Source organism: Triplophysa dalaica, chromosome 20, assembly GCF_015846415.1.
Source record: "Triplophysa dalaica isolate WHDGS20190420 chromosome 20, ASM1584641v1, whole genome shotgun sequence".
NCBI classification, from domain to species: Eukaryota; Metazoa; Chordata; class Actinopteri; order Cypriniformes; family Nemacheilidae; genus Triplophysa; species Triplophysa dalaica.
The window spans coordinates 753,021-774,693 of NC_079561.1; the positions used below are offsets into that span (position 1 = coordinate 753,021).

Genomic DNA, 21,673 nt, shown 5'->3' on the forward strand with positions numbered 1-21,673 from the left:
GTTGGGACTGCTAAAACATATCCTGCAGCACCAAGTGCAAAGAGGGGAGGCAGGGAGAGGGGAGAGGGGTCGAAAGCCATGAAAGACCACTGGCTCGACGATTCAAATAAATAGTAAACTGGGAAAAACCTGTAACTTAAAAAAGCAATAATCCCTCTCCCAAGCAATTTAAACAACGACACGTTTTAAAAGAAGTTTATTCATTTACGATACAAGAATAATAACTAAAGCAAAACAAGATTTAAACATTGTCGAGGATATACTTCTCAAGGATGCGCGAGCACTACGCTTTTGTAAGTTCAACACAAGTGAAAGCTTTTTCAATTTACGCGTTTATGGAAAAATATTTAATTCTCTATTATGATCTTAACGCAGGGCTTCAGTTCTTCTTTTTAAGTCGTTAAGTGTTCATTTTTACATTTTAAATTGTTAAGTTCAGAGCAGTTTCACTGAAGAGTGATGAGTGGAGGTCGCTTTGAATTTGATGATGGCGGCGCGTATTGTGGCGGATGGGAGGGTGGTAAAGCGCACGGGCACGGGATCTGCACCGGACCCAAAGGACAAGGAGAGTTCTCCGGATCCTGGAATTACGGGTTCGAGGTGGTGGGAGTCTACACCTGGCCGAGTGGAAACACCTACGAAGGGTACTGGTCGCAGGGAAAACGCCACGGTTTAGGTGTGGAGACCAAGGGACATTGGGTTTACAAGGGAGAGTGGACGCACGGATTTAAAGGGAGGTACGGGACGCGTTTTAGCCAAGGCAGTGGTGCCAAATACGAGGGCACTTGGAATAACGGATTGCAGGACGGTTATGGCACGGAGACATATGCGGATGGCGGTAAGTCTGGAAAAGGATCTTGTATAAATGTGAACTCGCATATTAAAACTTGGATTTTATGAGATTTAGAGCAGTGTTATTACGCCACTCTAAGGATTCTTGTAAACTTGTCTTTTCTTAAGAAAATCTCTATTTATTCAGTGTAATTATCATAGATTCACTAGTGAACTTTAGTCGTGTACATGTATGGTTTACAATCTTGGAATCCTGGTGTGGCCACAGATGGTCTTTTGGGTACATGCCCATTGCTGAGAAACATTTGCCAGTGGAGGGTGGGTGGTTACAAATCCTTTTCTTTTTGAATGTGTGGCATGAAAATGTAAAAGAACCCATTCACAAGTGGCAATTATGTCCTTCACGTACCCTCCTGCGTTTCCAACAAGACTTCCATTTCTCTTCAATTTCCAGACTTGTTTTTGTTCTTTCAGGCATTAAGTGTCAGTTTAGTCACTCTCTTGCATTTCTTTCTAATAAGCATTCTTCACATTACAGATAAACATTTAAATGCAGAACTTCAAAAAGCAAACAAAAAGATACCTTTGTCAGAATTCACATACTTTTGTGTAACGCTGCCTTCATTTACTTATCCTCAAGTTGTTCCATATCTGAATATCTTCATATTTTTCGTATGGAAGTAAACGATTGCCAAGAACTGTTTGGTTACACGTATTCTTTAAGTATCTTTCTCTGTGTTAATCACATCAAAGACATTTATGTAGATTTGGAACAAGTCGTGGGTAAATAAATGATAACAGAACTAGTATTTCTTGGTGAACTGTGAAGGGTGTGCCAATAGTGTATGTCTTCTGTATACTGTGTCTTTTGAGCTGGTAGCTGAGTCATCACAGTTAGCTATGTGATTAAGGCACAATAATAGCCGGTCTGTCCCTTAGGACTAATGGAGCTCAGACATGTGTTGCATGACAGGACCGGACACACAAGTCCCTATGACAAAAATAACTGCACGTGGTTTATTACTTCAGACAAAGATAAGAATCATATGGTTTGCCAGCGGTACCGCCGTTAATACCATCATCTCACGTGTCTAAAGTTATGTGTACAGTAAGTTTAAAAGTAGTTTAATGCAATCTTCATGGTTGCTTGTAGTTTCAATTTTGTCAAGGAATATTTGGAGTATTAAATTAAGTGTTTGTTAAGTAATAAATCTTTCACACTTATTATGGGTATGCATTGGTGCATCATAGCATGATGTATTATATGTTGAGTTATTTGTAATTCTTTGATTATAAAATGTGTCAGTTTTGTTTGTAGAGCACCTTTTACTGTCCAAAAGATTTTCAATGGGCTGAAGCGCATTGCTTAAAAGCTTGTTGAATCATGAGAGTTCCTGTTTAACAAACATCATTGTTTCTTATAAGTCACCTGCTGTCTTAAAATATTGGTTAATGTCTAACATGCTTTGGTTATTGTCACTGCAGGAACCTTCCAGGGCCAGTTTACAGGTGGCATGCGACATGGCTACGGCGTACGCCAGAGCGTCCCTTACGGCATGGCCGCCGTGGTGCAGTCTCCTCTCCGAAACTCTCTAAGCTCCCTGAGAAGTGAACACAGCAATGGCACCTTACCGCAACAGGACATACCGGTCATCACCACCACAAACGCGTCCGACCAGGAAGCCTTGGTCAACACGCCCCTTGGGCCATCCCGTGGTGGCTTTGCCCTCACCCTTCACGTGGACCCCGACACTGTCAAGCCAAAGAAAAGAGGCCTTTTCCAGCGTGGCTCGCTGCTGGGCAAGCTGAAGAAATCTGACTCGAGAACATCTCTGTCCAGTCAGAAGAGCAAGATCAGCTTTTTACGCAGCGAGTCAGCACTCAGTTCCGCCGCCAGCGATGCCAATTCAACCATTAGTCTGGGCGAAAGCGAAGGGGAGGGCGAGGGTCACGAGTTTCCCCCCGTTGAGTCGGATATCGACGCCACCACCACTGAAGTCTACATGGGCGAATGGAAGAACGACAAGCGCTCGGGTTATGGGATCAGCGAACGCTCGAGTGGGCTCAAATATGAGGGCGAGTGGCTGAACAACCAGCGTCACGGGTATGGATGCACCACCTTCGCGGAGGGAGGCAAAGAAGAGGGCAAGTATGTTAACAACATGCTGGTGAAGTCGGTGAAGAAGAAGGTCATTCAGTTGAGGGGCGCCAAGATAAAGCAGAAGGTGGAGCGGAGTCTGGAGGGAGCTCAGAGGGCGGCTGCCATAGCCAAGCAGAAGGGAGAAATCGCCAACTCAAGGTGAGAAGATATATAGATAGGAATGATAAAAACCGCTTTGTTGACACTTGATAGCAAACTGCGTCTGTCAACGTCGTTAAATGCACGTATGATTATCAAATGTTTCTGTACAGTTGTGTAGACCCAAACATAATAATTGCAAAAGTCAGACAATACAACAAGACCGTTGCTAACACAGTTACCATAGTTTTAAAACTTGCCATATTGAGTTAATACAACAAATAAAAACACAAACCAACACATTCTCAATTGTAAAAGGTTATCCCATTTCTTCAGGATTTGAAATCTCTGCGATGTACTATTCTGGATAATACATTGACAGCAAGAAATGTTGACCTTTCCAAGATGGCAGACGTGTCAAATGTAGCATTTATGTAATGTGTATTCATATCTGTATAAATCCTTTGACTCTGACCTCGTGTCAGACGCTTGAGTATGAGTGATGTGAACTACACAACACTGTAATACTGAAAAAGGATTTTTGTTTCAAATGTGCCTTACATGGCTCTTTACACACCCTCAAAGGGAAGCTTAATCGTTTATATGTGTCAAATGTTCCATCTGAGCTTTGTCTAGTTTGTAGCATGTTCTCATCCATTCAACACATACAGTTCATTACCCAAAAGCAACTTTGGATATGTTTGTGCGTTTTCTTCATCTAAACAAAACTTAACTTTGACTACTCCTGAGATGTAAAAATCTTCATTACCATTAACCATTTAACAAAAAAAGTAATTTGTGTTCCTGCTCTTTCTATCTACTGTATGGTGTGTTGCAACTGTACTGTTATGTTTGTTAATGTTTTGGTGTTGATTTTTCTCTCTCCTCACTGTCTGGCTTGATGTCAGGAGTTTATTTGTCTTAGCTCGTAATGCTAAGATCAGATTTCTGTCTACACAAAAATGTCTGGTCTTATATCAAACATTTAAATTATGACATTGATGTGTTTAGGAACAATAGGCCCTTTGTTAGAACAACCTTTATGCAACCCTCCAAATGTATGCAACTTTTTTGTTATGCTGATGTTTGGCTTAATAATTTGCGATGAGAACAATGAAACATTTTCCAAGGTTATCATGTGCAATCTAATTTAAGTCTGCTGTCAGGACGTCGTCTTTAAAATCATTTTAATGGGACGAGCACCAACACATCGGCGTGCGTCTATTGCCTGAGAGAACCCAGGGCTGTTTGTCTTTGGTTTGTGGATCTCCTTACAAGGAGGAAAGATTTTATCAAAGTCACCGCACCTGAAATTGCCCCGCTGTTTATACGAGTGAGGATAGAAAAGATAAACTGCAGATGCTGTCAGGAGCGTTTGGAAATCTAAATATTTTTCACGGAGGTATTATTAGTGTCAGTGTCTTAGACTCTTCTACATGATATGTGGAGCCGGTCGAGCCATAAAGACGCCATGAATAGAAAAGACATTCATGCTCTTCTAAGAGTCTGTTTGTTCTTGCATTTGGAAGAACATTCTGGAGACTAACAGTGAGGTGGCATGGTGTTGATTTTTCTCACCACGTCTCTATTCTGGCTGGCAGATCCATGTTGTGTCGACATTAGTTTTTTGGCGATTCAGTAAGGCCTGATGTGAAATTTGGTATTCTTTACATGCAAAACGTGTCTTTTTCACCTTCACTAAAGTCTTTTGTTCATCTCACATCAGTCAGCACTGGTGTTAATACGGTATACAAGGAATGTGCATTGATGCTGGATGTGAGTTGTCATAATGTCAAGATTACAGAACAAACATGATATATAATATTTGATGAATTTTGTTACTTTTGAGATTCACATTTTGTACGCAAAACTGTCCCACGTTTTACTCCTTCTGTCTCTAACCGTAAAAAATCCAACATGCAAAATGTTCTCCCTACAAAGATAAATAAGTAACTTGAACATAGCATTTTAAGTAAAAGAGTCAAATGATTGTTTTGCATTTACTGAACAAAATGAGCCTAAACATGTTTCTAACAAAGATTATTTTGTTGACTGGACTCAGTTTCTCAAGTTTTTTGACAAAATGCGTCAGAAAGTTTTCCCAACTAACAAAACAGTGTATTCTGAACAAGCAATATTGCAAGAGTTTGAAAGTTCCCAAGATGCTTTGCAGCATGTTCAATTCTGTGTTTCTAATTACTTTTTCTTTTAAAGATTAGAGTTTTAGTTTTTGCTGGCTTAATTTATGCTTTAATATCGTTGTTACTGTTTGTTATCTGTTGAGTTTAGAGTTCTTTTAATGAATGATGGTATTTGATTGACACCATGGTTGAGATTTGTGTGTTCAATGTTGATGTTGAAATGACTGTAAAGCCCGCATCTAAACACTCAACACAAACTGCTTAAACAGTTATTTGATCAATGTTTGGGTCTGTTTGAGTCAGAAAACATTAACAATAAGACAAAAATATTTGTAACAATAACAGTAATTGGTGTGACAATAAAATCTTTATGATAAAAAGAGGAAATCAGCATTACATAAAAAAACTAATTTAAGTTGGCTAAACAAAGGATCATTACTTTGAATAATTAAATAATATACGTTGAGTCAACACAAAAGTCTTACTGCATCAGTTTGCCACATTTTTTTATGTTGGCTCTTTTTTCTTTACAGTGCTGTAATGGTGCTCGAGGTTACATTTACTTTACATAATGTGAAACCCCCTGTCTGCAGCTTAATGGCCTCCCGTTCCCAGTTCCACCAATGTGGTGAGATCAAAGTTAAAAATAGTGGACAGCGTGCGGTTCGTTCATTGGGGTCCAGGTCCAGGTTAACTTCTTTGCTCTATGGTGGTGTATTTAGAATAGCAGAGGGTTCTGAGTGGAAGTTGAGGGTCCTGGGGGTCGTGGCTCTGGGTGTAAATGACGCACTTGGGTCTGGTGTCAGAATGGAGGCCTGCCTAAAAAAGGACAGGCACTGTTGCTATATCACAATCACAGAAGAATGCGACAGCTGATAGGCCCCAGCTTCTCAGACAGTAACACAGACAGACCTCGTTCTTCAGTTAAAAAACTCGCTAGATGATGAAACATCCCAACATTAGATATATATCTGTGCATAGTTTTATGTAGTATTGACTTCAATAAGGAAATCAATCTTGTTGGGGAGAGTAACATGTTCTGCTATAAGTATGCGTGTTGATTAGTTTCATCTTTTTTGGATGTTGTTCATTTTACAGCTTCAACCAAACAAAATCTCTTTCCGTAAAGTCTGTAAGATGCTTCACTATTATTTCATTATGTACTGTAATAGTTTCATTTGAGCTTGTCTGGGCTTTAGCTGAGAGGTGCGTCAGCAATGGTGTCAGATCATTTTGAGGACATAAATATTGTCCAGCCCGCAAATAAGTGAGAAGGCTTGAAGTATATAAGTGTTCAACCTCATGCGTAGTTTCTCAGCTCGGGCTTCAACACTGAGAGGAAGTGTTCTGTTCTGTTCTGTTTTCATTGCAGTGGCTCCCTGTTAAGCTTTGAGTGGATTTTAAAAGACTTGTTTTACTGTATAAATCGCTTTACAATCTTACCCCTGCCTACTTCTCGAGCGATCTCTTAGGTCTGAACATTTAAAAACTTAAAAATTGCCAGAGCCGGCCCTGTTATGGAACAACCTTCCGATTGTGATTCATACAGAATCTTCTCTGTCTTATTTTAAATCCCTGTTGAAGTCGTACTTATTGGATAAAATTAAGACAAGCTAAAATTTTGACGCCTTGCTCTTGTTTCATTATTTAAGAATTTTTAAATTCATTATATTTATTATAATTGTAGCGGCACAAATATAACCACAGCCGCTAAGGAGCTGAGTGAGGAACTTTGTGACTCGTCAATCATTGTAACTCTTGCATCTTCCTGTTTATCAAGCTACGATAAATATACGGTCAAAAAAAAATATTCGCTCCCGCATCTTTCCTTCCAAACACATACCGCCACAGGTGTTTAAACATGACATGATTCAGGACACTCCCCCTTTCCCCTCATCACATGAAAGGCACTTCACACGCCTCCTACAATAATCCTTTTGTAAGAATCTGTTATTCTGTGTTTTGTTAAATTTATCATAAATTTGATGCAATCAAATGTCAGAAAAATGAGACCAGTAACCAGAAGAATTGATGTTATGGAATTACATAGCTGAAAATGTTTTTGGTTTAATTTAAATTCCAATTTTAAGATTAGAAGTTTTTATTTGGGGGATGACAAGCGGTGCACCCAACACGAAAACGTTTGAGAACCACTGGTGGTGTGTGAAAGTGGCCAACATTGTGTAGATTAATCTTGTAAATAACATAAGACATGTCAGAGGGTGGATCCATGTTAAAGGAGCAATGTGCAGATTTTAGCGGCATCTAGCAGCGAGTTTGCAAATTGCAACAAACATCTCACTCCACCCCTCGCTTTCGAAGCACCAAGGCAACAAAAACAGGACAAAGATGTCGTCACGTTTTCGCTGCTTTGCTGAGAGAGATATGATATATATGAATTGCGTTCTGTAGAGCAATTTTTTAGAGCTACTGTAGAAACAACATGAAGAATTTCATCTACAGTGTGAGAAGATATAACTCATTCTAAGGTAATAAAAACATAACGCTTCATTATCTAAGGTCTTTATGGACATCTGAACACATCATTATTTTGTTTATAGGGTTGGGAGAAAAATCGTTTCACATATGAATCGCGATTCAGTCTTCTAGCGATTCAAATCGATTCAATGTCTGACAACAGAAAATAATAATTGAATGGCTTTATTGGGCACTTATTTGCAATAAAATACAATATGTGACGGTTCAAAGACCAGAAGCCAAAGTGCCAACACTAGTCTGACTCTGAGTGCAAATGCAATGTAATGACGTTTTTATATGCTGATTGTATGTCAAGGAAGGATTTTGAATCGAATTGTGACCCTGAGAATCAATTCTGAATCGATCGCGAGGGACCAAAGGATTCCCACCCCTTTGCATTTCTGTCAATAGATCCTCCAAAAAAAATCACTCACTGGACCTTTAAACAATATCGTGTATTGTCATTCATTGTACAGCTTCGGTGGGGTCAGTGATGGGATTCTGCTCAGCTTGATTTAATCTTGAAGTATGTGAAAAAATATGATGTTTTTGAGAGAGAGAGAGAGAGAGAGAGAGAGTCAAGTCAACTACTTTGACTCCAATTGAACAGTTTTCTAACAGCAATGGCGGAACTTCCCGGAAGTTACTAGAAATGCATGGAACTAAACAGACCAACTGAGGTGCACTTCTAACCCATTGAATAATAAAGTGAAAGAAATTTTAAAGAGCAAACACAAAACATAACTTCCTGCAACTATCTGAAGGCTTCACGTGACACGCAAACTTCCGTTGGCACAACTCTCTCTCTCAATGGCTCTGGTTGTGACCTTTACCTGTGATTACGAGATATCTGTCTTCCCCTGTTCAAGGAGATACTGTAGGACTTGGTCTTGTATGAGTGAAATAGCTGCCCGCAGAGATGTCCACCAAGTGTCTGAGAGATTTTGATGTTTCATAATAGAACAAAAAATATTTGTTCTACTTTTTCTAGTCTACTACTATAATACTAAAGTATATAACTATTATACGAAATAAGCTGAATATTGTTAGATGTTTTTGATGGTTGTGGTGCACATTAGACTTGCAAGTCAAAACGACTGATTTTCATGTATGAATTTGTAACTATCTAGTAAACTGATCACATCATTTTCACTCTGCGGTAAATTGAGATTTGTATTAGATTAGGTTCTGCACGAATGAATCAACGCACGGCAACAGTCTGTCTAGAACAGACCGATACATCTGCGCACATGGCTAGGCTTCACAATTTATTAAAAGCTTATTTTTAGATATTGATATTAAATATTGATACTAGTAACTTGTGAGTGCTTTTAATCAATTAAATCAAAATCTTTGTTTGCTGATTTGGGTACAGCAAAGTGTTTCACACTCATTATACTCACTATACAGTAATTACTTGACTAGACAGTAAGATAGTTGTGGATGCATCTTTTTGATTCAACACTCGTTCTTTTGAGAACCACATTCACAACAGGGTCTGTAAGCGGTCGTGCTATTTTAGACTATTTTAGATAACATTACATTACAGTATGGAAAATACCTCTGCACCGAAAAATAAGTAGGGGGTTTCTCTTATATGTGACACTGGACAACAAAACCAGTCTTGAGAAGAACAGTAACATTTTTAGTAATCACCAAAAATACAGGGTATGGGTAAAAATGACAGATTTTTATTTTTGGCCCAAAATCATGAGGATATTAAGTAAAGATCATGTTGTATGTAGATAGTTTATAATTCCTACCTTAAATATATACTTTATTTTTGTGAGATGGTCTGCTACAGTGACTCAACTTCAAATGCGATTTTCTCAATATTTTGCTTTTTTTGCTTTGTAAAACACACCAGATAGTGTCCTATCCTAACAAACCACATATCAATAGAAAGCTTATTTCTTCAGCTTTCAGATGATGTCAAAATCTAAATTTTGAAAAATTGACCCTTAAGACTGATCTTGTCGTCAAAGGTCAAATATATTCGTTAAATGAGCAAATGTTCATTAATCATGTTAGTGTGAACATCACAATACACAGAAATATTTTTTTGTTGGATAGACCAAGGGTTTTCAACTATGATGTCAAGGACCCCCAAATATGATGAACCTTATGGGAAGGACCCTCATCTGAAAATACATATCCAACTATTTTTGTATGTACAGTATAAAGAAACATGTTTGATAAATAAGTGTGATGTTCTAAAAGTAATGTACAGTTTTTTTACAGTCATATTTTATTGTATTTATTGTATTTTACTGTATTGACTTTCATAGTTTTTTCATGACAGCTTTATAAAGAACTTTCTAAATAATACGCATGAAGCAAATAAGAAGACATGAACACTTAGAAATAAAAATATGCACTTTGTCCTCAAAATAAATTCTGGGGACCGCTCGGAACCTTCTGGAGGACCCCTGTGTCCCTGGACACCTGTTTGAAAACCCCTGCCATAGACAGTAAATATCATCATAATTGCCAGTTATTATCTTTTGTGCCATATGTGGAAAGATATTGGTAAATACAAAGTTTTTCAATTAAAATGAACATTTATTGATCTTCTGTGTGATAGTTTTTCTTTGTCATCATCAGCATATAACATAAATAATTGACATTTGCTCATGAATCATTTTGTATTTGTAAATGCACACAGTGTGTGCGCTAGAGAATATACGGTGGCTTTCCTTAAAGTGGCACAGCAGTACTCGTATCTCTCTGTGAGGTGCTGGGTGTTAAAAGATTGATTTATTTTAGTTCCTGCTCAATGGGAGAAGAGGACACCCTCTTCTGCTTTAAATAACTCCAGGCCATACGACCCTCGCCACACATCTTCCTCCAGGAGTTGATTCAAACACTCCTTGGTTTCTCTTGAATGTTTTCATGTCTTAGTGGTTTCCAGTACTGGGACGGTTCATGCATAGGCTTCTCTGAGGGGATATTAATGTTGCTTTTGTTTAGTGCAGACAACTGCTAACCCCTCTCTCCAAATAAAGACGAGGCAGGAATGTCTCCAAGTGCTCTGGGAAACATTATTCCAAATGCCATAAAGCAAACACTCGGTTGTCTTTATATCCAACCAACAGTACAGTTGAACTGCATCAGACCTGCTTGTGTCTTTGTCATCATAGGACATTACCGTTGTCACTAAATCTGAAATAAACACAGCTTTCTGTTCTTAGCGTGGCACTGAAACGCTGCCAGAATGAGTTGTGTTTGTATCTGTTGTTGGTAGGTATTCACATTACATGCTTCTGGATTTCTATTTTGGTTTTATTGATGCTACAAAATCTGGTATAAAACCTCAACCACAGAGCGTGTGCTGGCAACCCCAGAGTTCAAATACTTTTACTCATTCAATATTTACCATGAGTGTATTGTATGTCACATAGAAAAGTATAGACAGAGATTTAAAGAGCCACGAAACACCAAACAACATTTATTTAGATGTAAACATATTTGGTTTTGTTGCACATCATAGAAAACACTGTTAGCAACTGTTAGTTATTATGATAGAGAAAACTAGTTCATTTCTTGCTTTTTTGCTCTATTTTTGCCTTGCGTGTTTAAAATCCTCATCTGGCCAACATCAAAGGATGTGACATGGCGATGTACTATAGTACATCCAAAACGCGTCTGTGTATCGTTATTATTCATGAGACTGTGTTTTCTTGACAAATGAGAAGATATTTCTCCTAATTATTCACAACAGCGCCTTGTGATTGGAGCGCTCGTCTCCCATGCAGGAACCTTCGCCGGTTTTTAACGACTCTTCTTCTCACAGCGTTCAGGCTACCTTTAAATGCATTTCTCAAAAATGACAGCGAGGTAGAATGTAGATGAAAGGGGAGGTTTCATGACACTTTAAATGAATGTGTGTTTCAAGTTTGTTTAAATTCTAAGGAAAGCATTTGTTAATACGCTCCTATCCTAGTTAAATGTGAGGAATCATTAAGTCATTCATTGAATGGACTCATTTCTCAAACAACTTTTAGTGCTAAAGTGCTATCGTCAGAGCCGGAGATTGGCTGAAAAGACTCCATAACGGTAAAACTCAACATATTGACTCTGGGGGAGCTGGAGAATGAGACTATTTCCAAATAGAGTGGAATGTTCCTTTAACATACCTAAACAACGACTGGGGAAAATTACATTTCTGTCGAAATGTTCTCAATAAACACTAGCCACTGTAAAAAAGCGGCTCTTATTCCACGGATAAAGTGAATAATTTCACGTTAAGCATTTTCTCCCGCGTGAGTCCAGGCTATACTGTAAGGAAGAGAAGAATTTACGTACCTGAACAACGACCAGGGACAACCAAATTATTTTATATCACCTACGTATATCAAACACAAGCATGATATCAGAAAAAAATTCTGTTCTCAGTTTTAAATCTTAAGAGATATTGACTGCAGACACGGCATAACTCAGACTCAGTTTGAGATATTGTTGATGCAAGAGACTTGAGCAGAAATTTCCATTTGCTGTCCATTTAATCTCATTTATGTCTACAAGCAATATTAAAGAGATGGTTTAGATTGAGAAACAGTTTAGATATTGCAGTCACATCAAATTTACTCAAAACTACAAATATGAGTCTAACCCTACATGACTTTATCTCATTTCACAGAACGGCTCATGCCAAAACCAAAGGAGACGCCGCAGAACAATCTGCCCACGCAGCCAACAATGAATCTAGCATTGCCCGCGTGGTTGCCAGAGAGCTTTCTCCATCTTTTCATCAACCAGGTAGGTAGAAGACTCTCAATGTAGCAGGTACAAGCGTTGATGCAGGTGAAAGTTCAGATTTACAGTACGGCGGCAGAACAGACACTGCCGTTTATGGCCTCATGTGAACATCTCTTTGTCCCGTAGTGCTTCATTGTGTCTTTTTTAAATTAAAGGCACAGCAGCAACCCGGCAATGGACAAATGATTTAGTTTAAGCCAATAGGAACTTCAGAATGAGTCAAGTGTATTGTGCTTGCATTCTAATGCATGTGTCACATCGTGTCTCAGGTCCAGAGTATCTGAAAAAGCGTGCCCTGCAGGAAGTGGCCGAGAGTAATGAAAACGCTGACACAGGGATGCACGAGCCGGTGTTAGGCGAGGATTCCGCACCAACACCCCCGGACAGCCCATTCATGCACGAGAATGAAAGCCTGAGACCAGGCTCCGCCCCTCCGCGCACCCCCTCGCCCACTCCCGGCATCATCCCTCGGGCCTCAAGCAAAGACGCTCCAAACCTACTGAGTCCTGGTAGCTGGAACGGAGAGAAGACCAGCAGAGGCAGCAGTCGAACAGGCAGCAGGTCCAGCACTCCGTCCTCCAACCATGCCGCTCCGCCTGCCCTCGCCCCCGAGGACCGGGTCCCGTCCCGTACCCCCAGCCGCCAGAGCATCAAAGCCGAGCAGGGATCCGACATGGAAATCCAAACCCTGCAGAAAATGAAGATGGAGTCAAAAGCGGCGGAACCCACCCATGCCGCCACACCGGTAAGAACCAGCCTCGTCGTTTCTACTGACGATGAAGAACCGCCTCGCCACGCCTCCAAGCCGCAGGCCAAAGCAGTCACTCCTGAGATGAAGCCAGCCCAAGTCAAACACAGGGCTGAAACAAAGGAGCTCGTGTATGAGCCTCCGGCCTCTGTGATGGTAAGCAAGTCAGAGTCCATGACAGAGGTGAGGGAGGAGAAGAAAGCAACCAACAAATTTGAATGGAAACCTTCACCGAAACGAGAACCAACCCCTGCCCCTAAAGCTGCTCCGAAGCCTGAGCCCATGCCAGTGCCTACACCAGAACCCAAACCTCTGGTCAAGGCGTCTGAGAAACCAGTTGGCAAGGTGGAGGCCAGGAATGAAATGAGGCAGAGGTCAATGGTGAAAGTCCCCAGTGAAACGGCACAGGAGTCGATGGAGCTGGATGAGGTACGACAAACAAGTCTAAATGCTTTAGCATTATTTCTGGTAACAAATGAGGTCCTGTGTGAGTATTTAAAGTGGACATGGAGGGTAGTTCAGTCCTTACTACAAAAATGTTAGGAATTTTTATCATATTGGTTAAAATATCACACTGTTCATGCACATGCAGATAGAAATGTTTTACTTTAGATTTCTTTCAAATGATAGCATTCATATTTTTTAAGGGATAGCTCACCCAAAAATGATTTTGTCCACATTTACTTTCTTCCTGCCGCAGAACACAAAAGAAGTTCACTTGCCCATTCACTTCCATTGGTTTTATGTCAATGCATAGAAGTGAATAGGTCACATCGCTGTTTGGTTACCAACATTCTTCAAAATATCTTCTTTTGTGTTCTGCGGTAGAAAGAAAGTCATACAGGATTGAAATGACAAGAGGGTGAGTTAATGATGATAGAATATTGCATGTTCACTCCTTGTCCCATTTAAAGGTGCAGTTTGTAACAATTTTAAATTAAAAATCCATAAACCACTAGGTGTTGTTATATATTATGTTAAGCGGAGTACTTACAATATCTCAAATGTTTCCAATAACTTGTAAATTATAAGAAAATCTATATTCTAAACAGTGATAAGGCGGTTCTGTGCAGTCCCCTGTCAATGTCGTCATATCCGCGTTCCCCTTTGTTACCATTTTTACTGATGTAGAAACCGCATGACAACAGTGTCGTGGACAAATGCTGAAGTAGAGTCTAGTGTCTATCAAGCCACTCACTTGTTTCGAGCACTCACTTATTTATGGACCACAATTATTCTCAACATTTATAAAACTTTACCTCATCTGCTAACATGATTTCTTGTTCTCATCTGATTGATGGTCATGAACGGTGGAGTTGAAGATAACGGATCCCGTCATTCCACGCTCCTTCACAGCGTCATCAAGCCACGGCATTGTTGTTGTTCTGATCATGCGCCCTCTAGTGGCGGTTTTTACAAACTCCACCTTTAAAGTCTGAAACATTAAATTAGGATTCACACTCAACTATGTCCCTTTAAGACTCATAATCTATAAATTTATAAGATATACAAACAGCTGCTTTGAATGTGCATCTTTGAAATAACCAAGGTGCAATTTGCTTTCAATAATAACTGAATGTCGATTCTGCGCACAATGGCCATTCTGTGTTAGCATCAGATGTCCTCCCAGCGGGCTGTGGTATGAGAGAACCCTTTCTTCTTAACTCAAAAGCAGACTGGAACACGTCTGCTCTGGCGACCACAGCTGAGAAGGACAGATTGGGTTTCTGGACATTCAGCCCTGGCTCTAGTCCTTCAGCCGCATTTTTCACAATCTGCGCAAGGCTGAGCCTCGAAATGACAAATTCTCACCTTGAGAAAGTCCCTTGTGTTCCTTAGAAACCCAATATCGCTTTGCATTGCAGTGACATCTTGTGGTTAAGCATAGATTCTGGTCAGCTGTTGTCCGTATAGTGTGCACATAAAACCTTACAGCGATAGGATTAAACAGGTTTTTGGTTTTATTATAAAGGTTTATTTTCGCTTATTTCTACAGTATTGTTTATGATATTTGAAATAAAGAACACTAACAGACATTTTTTCTCAGGCGCCGAACACGATTATGATCTGCATGGTTATATTCCTGAACATTGGTTTGGCCATTTTGTTTGTTCACATTTTGTCATGAGGCAACAAAGCGTAAGGTAAGTTGCATTTATATACTGTACAGCAGCGGAAAAAATCAAGAGAGCAATTCAAAGTTTCTTTTTTATTTGAAAATGTACTATTTAACGGTATGTGTATAGGTAAAATTGTCATTCTTGTTTCATTCTGTGAACTACTACCACATTTTTTTCAAACTTTTTACTGAAAATCTTATTTTTATTTGAAGAAAAGTCAGACTGGAGAAGCAGATCAAAATTAAAGAAAAGATGCTCTGTATTTTTTCAGACCTCAGATAATGCAAAGAAATACAACAACAACATACATAGGTATTTTGGAAAAGTTCTAGAAAAATAAAAATTTTAGAATGGTCTCTTGCTTTTTTCCACTGCTTTAGTAATGTTCATTGCACCGATAGACCCTCAGAATTCATTCTATGAATAATGCAAAAAAATGTTTAATTGACTGTTCTACCTTGTGACTTTATGGGTATCATTTCACCTTTTTCCAGCCAAAACCACCCAGGTGAAAGAATGTAGCGTGTGGAGCTGTGACGATGCTGCGCGCTCCATTAGCAGCTCTGTTGTTGTGATATCGAGTTTCAGAGAGTCCCTCCTGAGCTGCTCTAAAGATGGCCGTCATCTGCAGTTGGACTGAGTTGTCTGACCGTGAGAGAGAAAAGCAACTGTACACATTTGCTTGGAAGGATACCGCTGCATTTAATAGTTCTGTGGAAGTCTAACTCCGTTCGCTTGTCAATAGAGAAACATAAATATCTGTTGTAAGGGCTACTTTGTATTGTGTACATGTTAAAAATAATATATAATAATAGGACATGTCACTTGGCATTTAATATTCATATTTGGAGAATAAACATAAATACAGTTATGACATAAAATGGATCAATCCTGTTTTTCTGTTTATTTTAGTGTAAAACCAGAACTCTATGATATAAGACCGGGTGGTGTTGTAACCAAAGTTTGGTTTTGAAATTCTATATGGAAATGCACATTTTATCAAATGTCTTAAAATCCCCCTCCATAATAAAGCGCAACATGCCTGTATAATAAAAGTGTGCCATTAAAACATGCAAGTATATTCACAGCGAAAGAACAAAAAGTTGTACAGTATTCATCGAAATGGATCGTTTGCTTATGAAATGCTTACAAAAATGTTGTGGGAAAGTTCTACTGAAAAAAGGTATAATCAAGACAAACATGATGAAGGTATCATATTTTCTGCAACCCTCCTTTACAGATCTAATGGATCTCAACAGTTGATCTGAGATGCTGAATCAAGAATGTAAAAACACAACCTTTTCTTGAATGGAACATAACAAAGTGTGTTACTGTGAATTTGTGACACTTTGGTGTCAGTTTGTGCTTGAAGTTCTTCCTCATTTTTCTGCCTGTATTAGAAATAAAATAGTATGCAACAATGTTGAAACCGGGCTGTGCAACAACTCAGTGCAAATGTATGTGTCCTACATTTTATATGCATGTGTGCACATTTGTGTGTTTTTGTACATTTCTTAATTATTAACTTTCCATCAGCACATTTGTTCTGAAAATAATTTCTAATTTCATAGTTTTATATAATGCGCTCAGTTTAGCCAACACAGAATAGCAAATAATACCTCGCACGTGTGAAGAGATTATATTTAATTAAACTCTCCAACAAAATGTTATTTGTTTAATAAATAAAGGGATATAAATTAAACTCAGTATTAATTCAAATCTCTTTTGTTTATTCTGTGGAGCTCTATATGTTACAAATATAGGTTTTTTGATTAAATATCCCCAGTGAAATTTATGTTGTTGTATCCACTAGCTTTAATATCATCAGACTGTTTTAGTGTTATTTTAATCATATAGTTTAAGTTGTCCTGACAAAAATCTCATGTATAAAGACAAAAGAGAATTGTAGACGCACAATCATATTTGCAATAACCATTTCACTTCAAACATCAAATTCAAATAAATGTTTTTAATCTGCAAAGCTGTCATTTTCTAGACTTTTCTCTTTATTACAACTTAACATTGTTACAGTGCATCTCTGAATTTTCTGCAGTTTTTCCTTCTGACCGCTCAAACCCTTGAGACTTGACTTCCGTCAACGTTGTATCTTCTTACATCCAAGGAACGGCAAACAAGGGAGAACAAAGAAAATATATTTAAACTTCACCTGTCCACCACTTTGACGTATCCTCCCCTGACAGGGTCTGAATGCCAAGACCAATTTTAGATTAGGGTGGTGAACCGGTCACTCTTCATGTCTCTTACCCTGGAACATTCACTTGGATGTAGTGCTCTTTTGCCAAGACAGAAGTATTAAATAATGTTATGAGCAACAGACAGCCTACACAAGAGATTGGATGAGAACTGACATCTACACTGCAACACTGCCCCCTGCATGAAACACTTCAAAACAGACCAAACTGAACTGTGATGTGGGGCATTTCCAAGCTTAACTATTTTAAACAGTTAATGAAATTATATTTCTAGGATAGACTAGTGAGCCTAGAAACAATAAGGGAACAACAAACATTGAATAAATTGAATAAAAGCCATGTGTTTCAATTAAATACACTTGAACAAGTTGGCCAAAGTTTGGCTTGAGAAGTCATATTATAGTGATAATTCTCCTAAAACCAAAGTAATGACAACTAGACACTTTACAAGCTTAATTTATTAGCATATAAGTGGAATTGACCTTTTACTGAAGTTCAGAACTCAAAGGAAAGTAAAGAACATACAAAAATGACGGACAAGAAACATTTAGAAACAAAAGAAGAAAACCTAATACTCTTCCCCCTCATCCTCCCCTTCCACACTATCAGCACCAACCTCCTCATAATCTTTCTCCAGGGCGGCCATGTCCTCTCTGGCCTCTGAGAACTCTCCCTCCTCCATACCCTCACCCACATACCAGTGCACAAAGGCACGCTTGGCATACATCAGATCAAACTTATGATCCAGACGGGCCCAGGCCTCAGCGATAGCTGTGGTGTTGCTCAGCATGCACACGGCCCTCTGCACCTTGGCCAGGTCACCACCCGGTACAACAGTGGGGGGCTGGTAGTTGATACCCACTTTGAAACCAGTGGGGCACCAGTCCACAAACTGGATGGTGCGCTTGGTCTTAATATTGGCGATTGCAGCGTTCACATCTTTGGGCACCACGTCACCACGGTACAGCAGACAGCAAGCCATGTACTTGCCGTGACGTGGGTCACATTTCACCATCTGATTGGCCGGCTCGAAGCAAGCGTTGGTGATTTCAGCCACAGTGAGCTGCTCGTGGTAAGCCTTCTCTGCTGAGATCACTGGGGCATATGTAGCCAATGGGAAGTGGATACGAGGGTAGGGCACCAAGTTGGTCTGGAACTCAGTTAGATCGACATTGAGGGCACCATCAAACCTGAGAGAGGCTGTGATGGAGGACACGATCTGACTGATCAACCTGTTGAGGTTGGTGTAACTAGGACGCTCGATGTCGAGGTTCCTACGGCAGATATCGTAAATGGCCTCATTGTCTACCATGAAGGCACAGTCAGAGTGTTCTAGGGTGGTGTGTGTGGTCAGAATGGCGTTGTAGGGCTCTACCACAGCAGTAGAGACTTGAGGGGCGGGGTAGATGGAGAACTCAAGCTTGGACTTCTTGCCATAGTCAACAGACAGACGCTCCATCAGCAGAGAGGTGAAGCCGGAACCGGTTCCACCACCAAAGCTGTGGAAGACCAAGAACCCCTGAAGGCCTGTACACTGGTCAGCCTGAAGGACGATATTTAAAGAAAATAATTTAATTCATCTACACACAATTGCATGTTAAATCATAATATTCTTTTGTTTTTTTTAAACATACCAATTTGCGAATCCTGTCTAAAACAAGATCAATGAGCTCTTTGCCGATGGTGTAGTGACCACGAGCGTAGTTGTTAGCAGCATCTTCCTTTCCTGTGATGAGCTGCTCGGGGTGGAACAGCTGACGGTAAGTTCCAGTACGTACCTCATCTGTACACATGGATCATTAACAAATGTTAAAAACCTGACATGAGTGATAGAAATGATAGAAAATGAAGTTTCCTCCTCTCACCGATGACGGTGGGCTCCAGATCTACAAACACAGCCCTGGGGACGTGCTTTCCTGCTCCCGTCTCACTGAAGAATGTGTTGAAAGAATCATCTCCTCTACCGATGGTCTTGTCGCTGGGCATCTGCCCATCCGGCTGAATGCCGTGCTCAAGACAATAGAGCTCCCAGCATGCATTGCCGATCTGTACACCAGCCTGACCTACGTGGACTGAGATACACTCACGCTGTGGAGAAAAAGGGCACAGCTTTAAATCAAAAAGCACTCGCACTAGAAAGAGATTAATACTATAGTTACTGTATTCACACAATGATGACCAATGTCTTCTTTGTGCAAATGTTTAGGCTCTACAAAGTTACCAACAGGCTCTTTGAAGTGCATGTCATTGTGAACATTTATTTTATCATACAAACCTTTTGTTTAAGGAAAAATGCCTTTGATGCAAATCAGAAACTGCTGCAGATGCAAAACCCCTGACCACACAAACAGCTGATGATACAGATCAGGCCTTATTTCAAAGGGAGGGGCGCGCCTCTATTCTGTTGCTTCACTGATGCATTGAATTGTTAAACCAGGAGCACACAGGCAGTGTTACATGATGTTATCTGTCATTAAAATAAGATCCTCAATTACTACTTAAAGCTAATTTCTCGTTATAAGTTAAGATGAAACATAACAAGACGTGTTCTTGACAGGTTTTGTGAGGTACACTGTGAAATATTTTAATACCAGTCCGAACAAAAAAGTGATGACATACGTCTTAAAATAAGGAGGTTGGGTAGGGGGCATCACAGCCAAGTTCAACAGATAATCCAAACCTCAATTGGTACAAAAAACATTTCACAGCTTTAGACGGGACACTAATGGACAAACTGAAAAGACTCAAGCTTAGTCACGAGGAAACCCACTTAACCCGAATGACACAACAGCGCAAGAATTTCATTAAGTTTAACCCGACCCCACGTGCGCCTGACTCACTTCCGGTGCCGGACCCACTTCTCGCGCATCACGATAGAGAAGTGACTTCGCATTATCGTTGGAACAAAGGAGGATATGTGTACAGTTGCACATCCTCTTCACGATCGACGTTTGCGATTTATCTTTATTTTTAGATAGAGGCAGAAAACGGGAAATTTTCCACAAGCTTCTTCTAAATTTCCTTTTAAATATTAGAAGAAAAACATTTTTTCCCCCTGAAACGTTTAACCGGTAAAACTCGTAAAAGTAGTGCTTTGTGAAAATAAGGATAAAAGTCAAGTCACGAGTTACAGTGTCTAGACAACTGAATAGAATGACATAAAGCTGTTTTATATATAAACGTACAAAAACAACAGATCACTTATAGTAATTAAAAACTGGTAAAATACGGAACTTAAAAAGCAGTTCAAAGACAAATAACTTCATGTTACCACAGAATTTTTGAATTATTAACGAAAGCTCATGACATCACTTTTAAAAGGCGAACGTTACACAACGAAGAAAGATTTCTTACCATGTTCGAGATAGGAGTATTGGCTCAAGGAAGAAGATTGAATAGGTTTTCTGTTATAAATACTCTCACAGGTTGACTGTTATGAGTCGGATGAGAGAAAGAAGTACCCAAAAATGTGGGGTGGGAGTATTTGTACCGTTCCAGTCTGTCGTCACTAGGCGGAGCGCGTGAGGAGACGTTTTGCTTTCCGTCGCACGTCTATTGGTCTATTTGAGATTTGGCCCCGCCCCATTGGCAGATTCCGCCTTTTGAAAGATAACCTCATTCGTGAAGATTGTAAGAGGAGTGACGAAGCTGAGTGAAAACGGTTATTAATCATAAGACAGTTTAACTATCATTAAAATGAAGATAATGATGTTCTTTTGTTGTTCTTTTACGAGCAAATAAAAGTATTTTTTGTCTTTAATGTGTATAATGTTGGGTGTGATGCACTTAACAATTACAAGCATTTAGCAATCTTTTTAACCGTTCTCTTAAAATACTTTAATTGTACAGTACCTGTTAGGCAAGTCTTTATATTATTTAGTTACAAAAAATATATTTTTAAAAGCATTGATGTCATTACTTACACATTTTGTGTGAGAACACTGTAACAGCCTGTAAATGGTTTTAATCTTCATAAATGAATAAGGTATGTGCCACCCCTACAGTTTTCTTGTGAAGAGGGAAACATAACGCTTCTTTCATAACATTTGCATGAAATGTTATATTTATGTACCACGCGCTTACAAAGACTATATTGTTCAGATGAAAATGTATCTGTAGAGATCTTATCTGTTTTACACAGAATCATCATCGTAACTTTCATTATTAATGCTTTCATATGGTTG

The 21,673-nt window shown here is 39.4% G+C and overlaps 2 protein-coding genes across 2 annotated transcripts; one reads left to right on the plus strand and one right to left on the minus strand.

The window, feature by feature from the left end:
• The first annotated feature begins 12 nt into the window (after positions 1-12).
• jph2 (junctophilin 2) lies at positions 13-16,982 on the plus strand. The gene is made up of 7 exons (XM_056732545.1): positions 13-293; positions 435-838; positions 2,278-3,091; positions 12,290-12,408; positions 12,678-13,585; positions 15,204-15,300; positions 15,771-16,982. Exons 2-6 carry the CDS (start codon positions 460-462, stop codon positions 15,282-15,284), a joined length of 2,301 nt encoding a protein of 766 aa, XP_056588523.1. The 5' UTR covers positions 13-293; positions 435-459; the 3' UTR covers positions 15,285-15,300; positions 15,771-16,982.
• Positions 16,983-17,230: 248 nt separating this feature from the next.
• On the minus strand, positions 17,231-21,003 carry LOC130408995 (tubulin alpha-1C chain). The gene is made up of 4 exons (XM_056732548.1): positions 20,844-21,003; positions 19,355-19,577; positions 19,124-19,272; positions 17,231-19,032 (listed from the first exon to the last, which is right to left on the minus strand). Exons 1-4 carry the CDS (start codon positions 20,844-20,846, stop codon positions 18,058-18,060), a joined length of 1,350 nt encoding a protein of 449 aa, XP_056588526.1. The 5' UTR covers positions 20,847-21,003; the 3' UTR covers positions 17,231-18,057.
• Positions 21,004-21,673: the final 670 nt, after the last annotated feature.

What these genes read in the sequence shown, in the direction of transcription:
- jph2 (XM_056732545.1), top strand. Translation starts at nt 460, where the DNA reads ATGAGTGGAGGTCGCTTTGAATTTGATGATGGCGGCGCGTATTGTGGC. An exon ending in GGAGACATATGCGGATGGCG is followed by an intron (nt 839 to 2,277) that starts GTAAGTCTGGAA and finishes TTGTCACTGCAG; the next exon opens with GAACCTTCCAGGGCCAGTTT. An exon ending in AGTCGATGGAGCTGGATGAG is followed by an intron (nt 13,586 to 15,203) that starts GTACGACAAACA and finishes ATTTTTTCTCAG; the next exon opens with GCGCCGAACACGATTATGAT.
- LOC130408995 (XM_056732548.1), bottom strand. An exon ending in TCTGGAGCCCACCGTCATCG is followed by an intron (nt 19,273 to 19,354) that starts GTGAGAGGAGGA and finishes CCATGTGTACAG; the next exon opens with ATGAGGTACGTACTGGAACT. An exon ending in TAGACAGGATTCGCAAATTG is followed by an intron (nt 19,033 to 19,123) that starts GTATGTTTAAAA and finishes ATCGTCCTTCAG; the next exon opens with GCTGACCAGTGTACAGGCCT.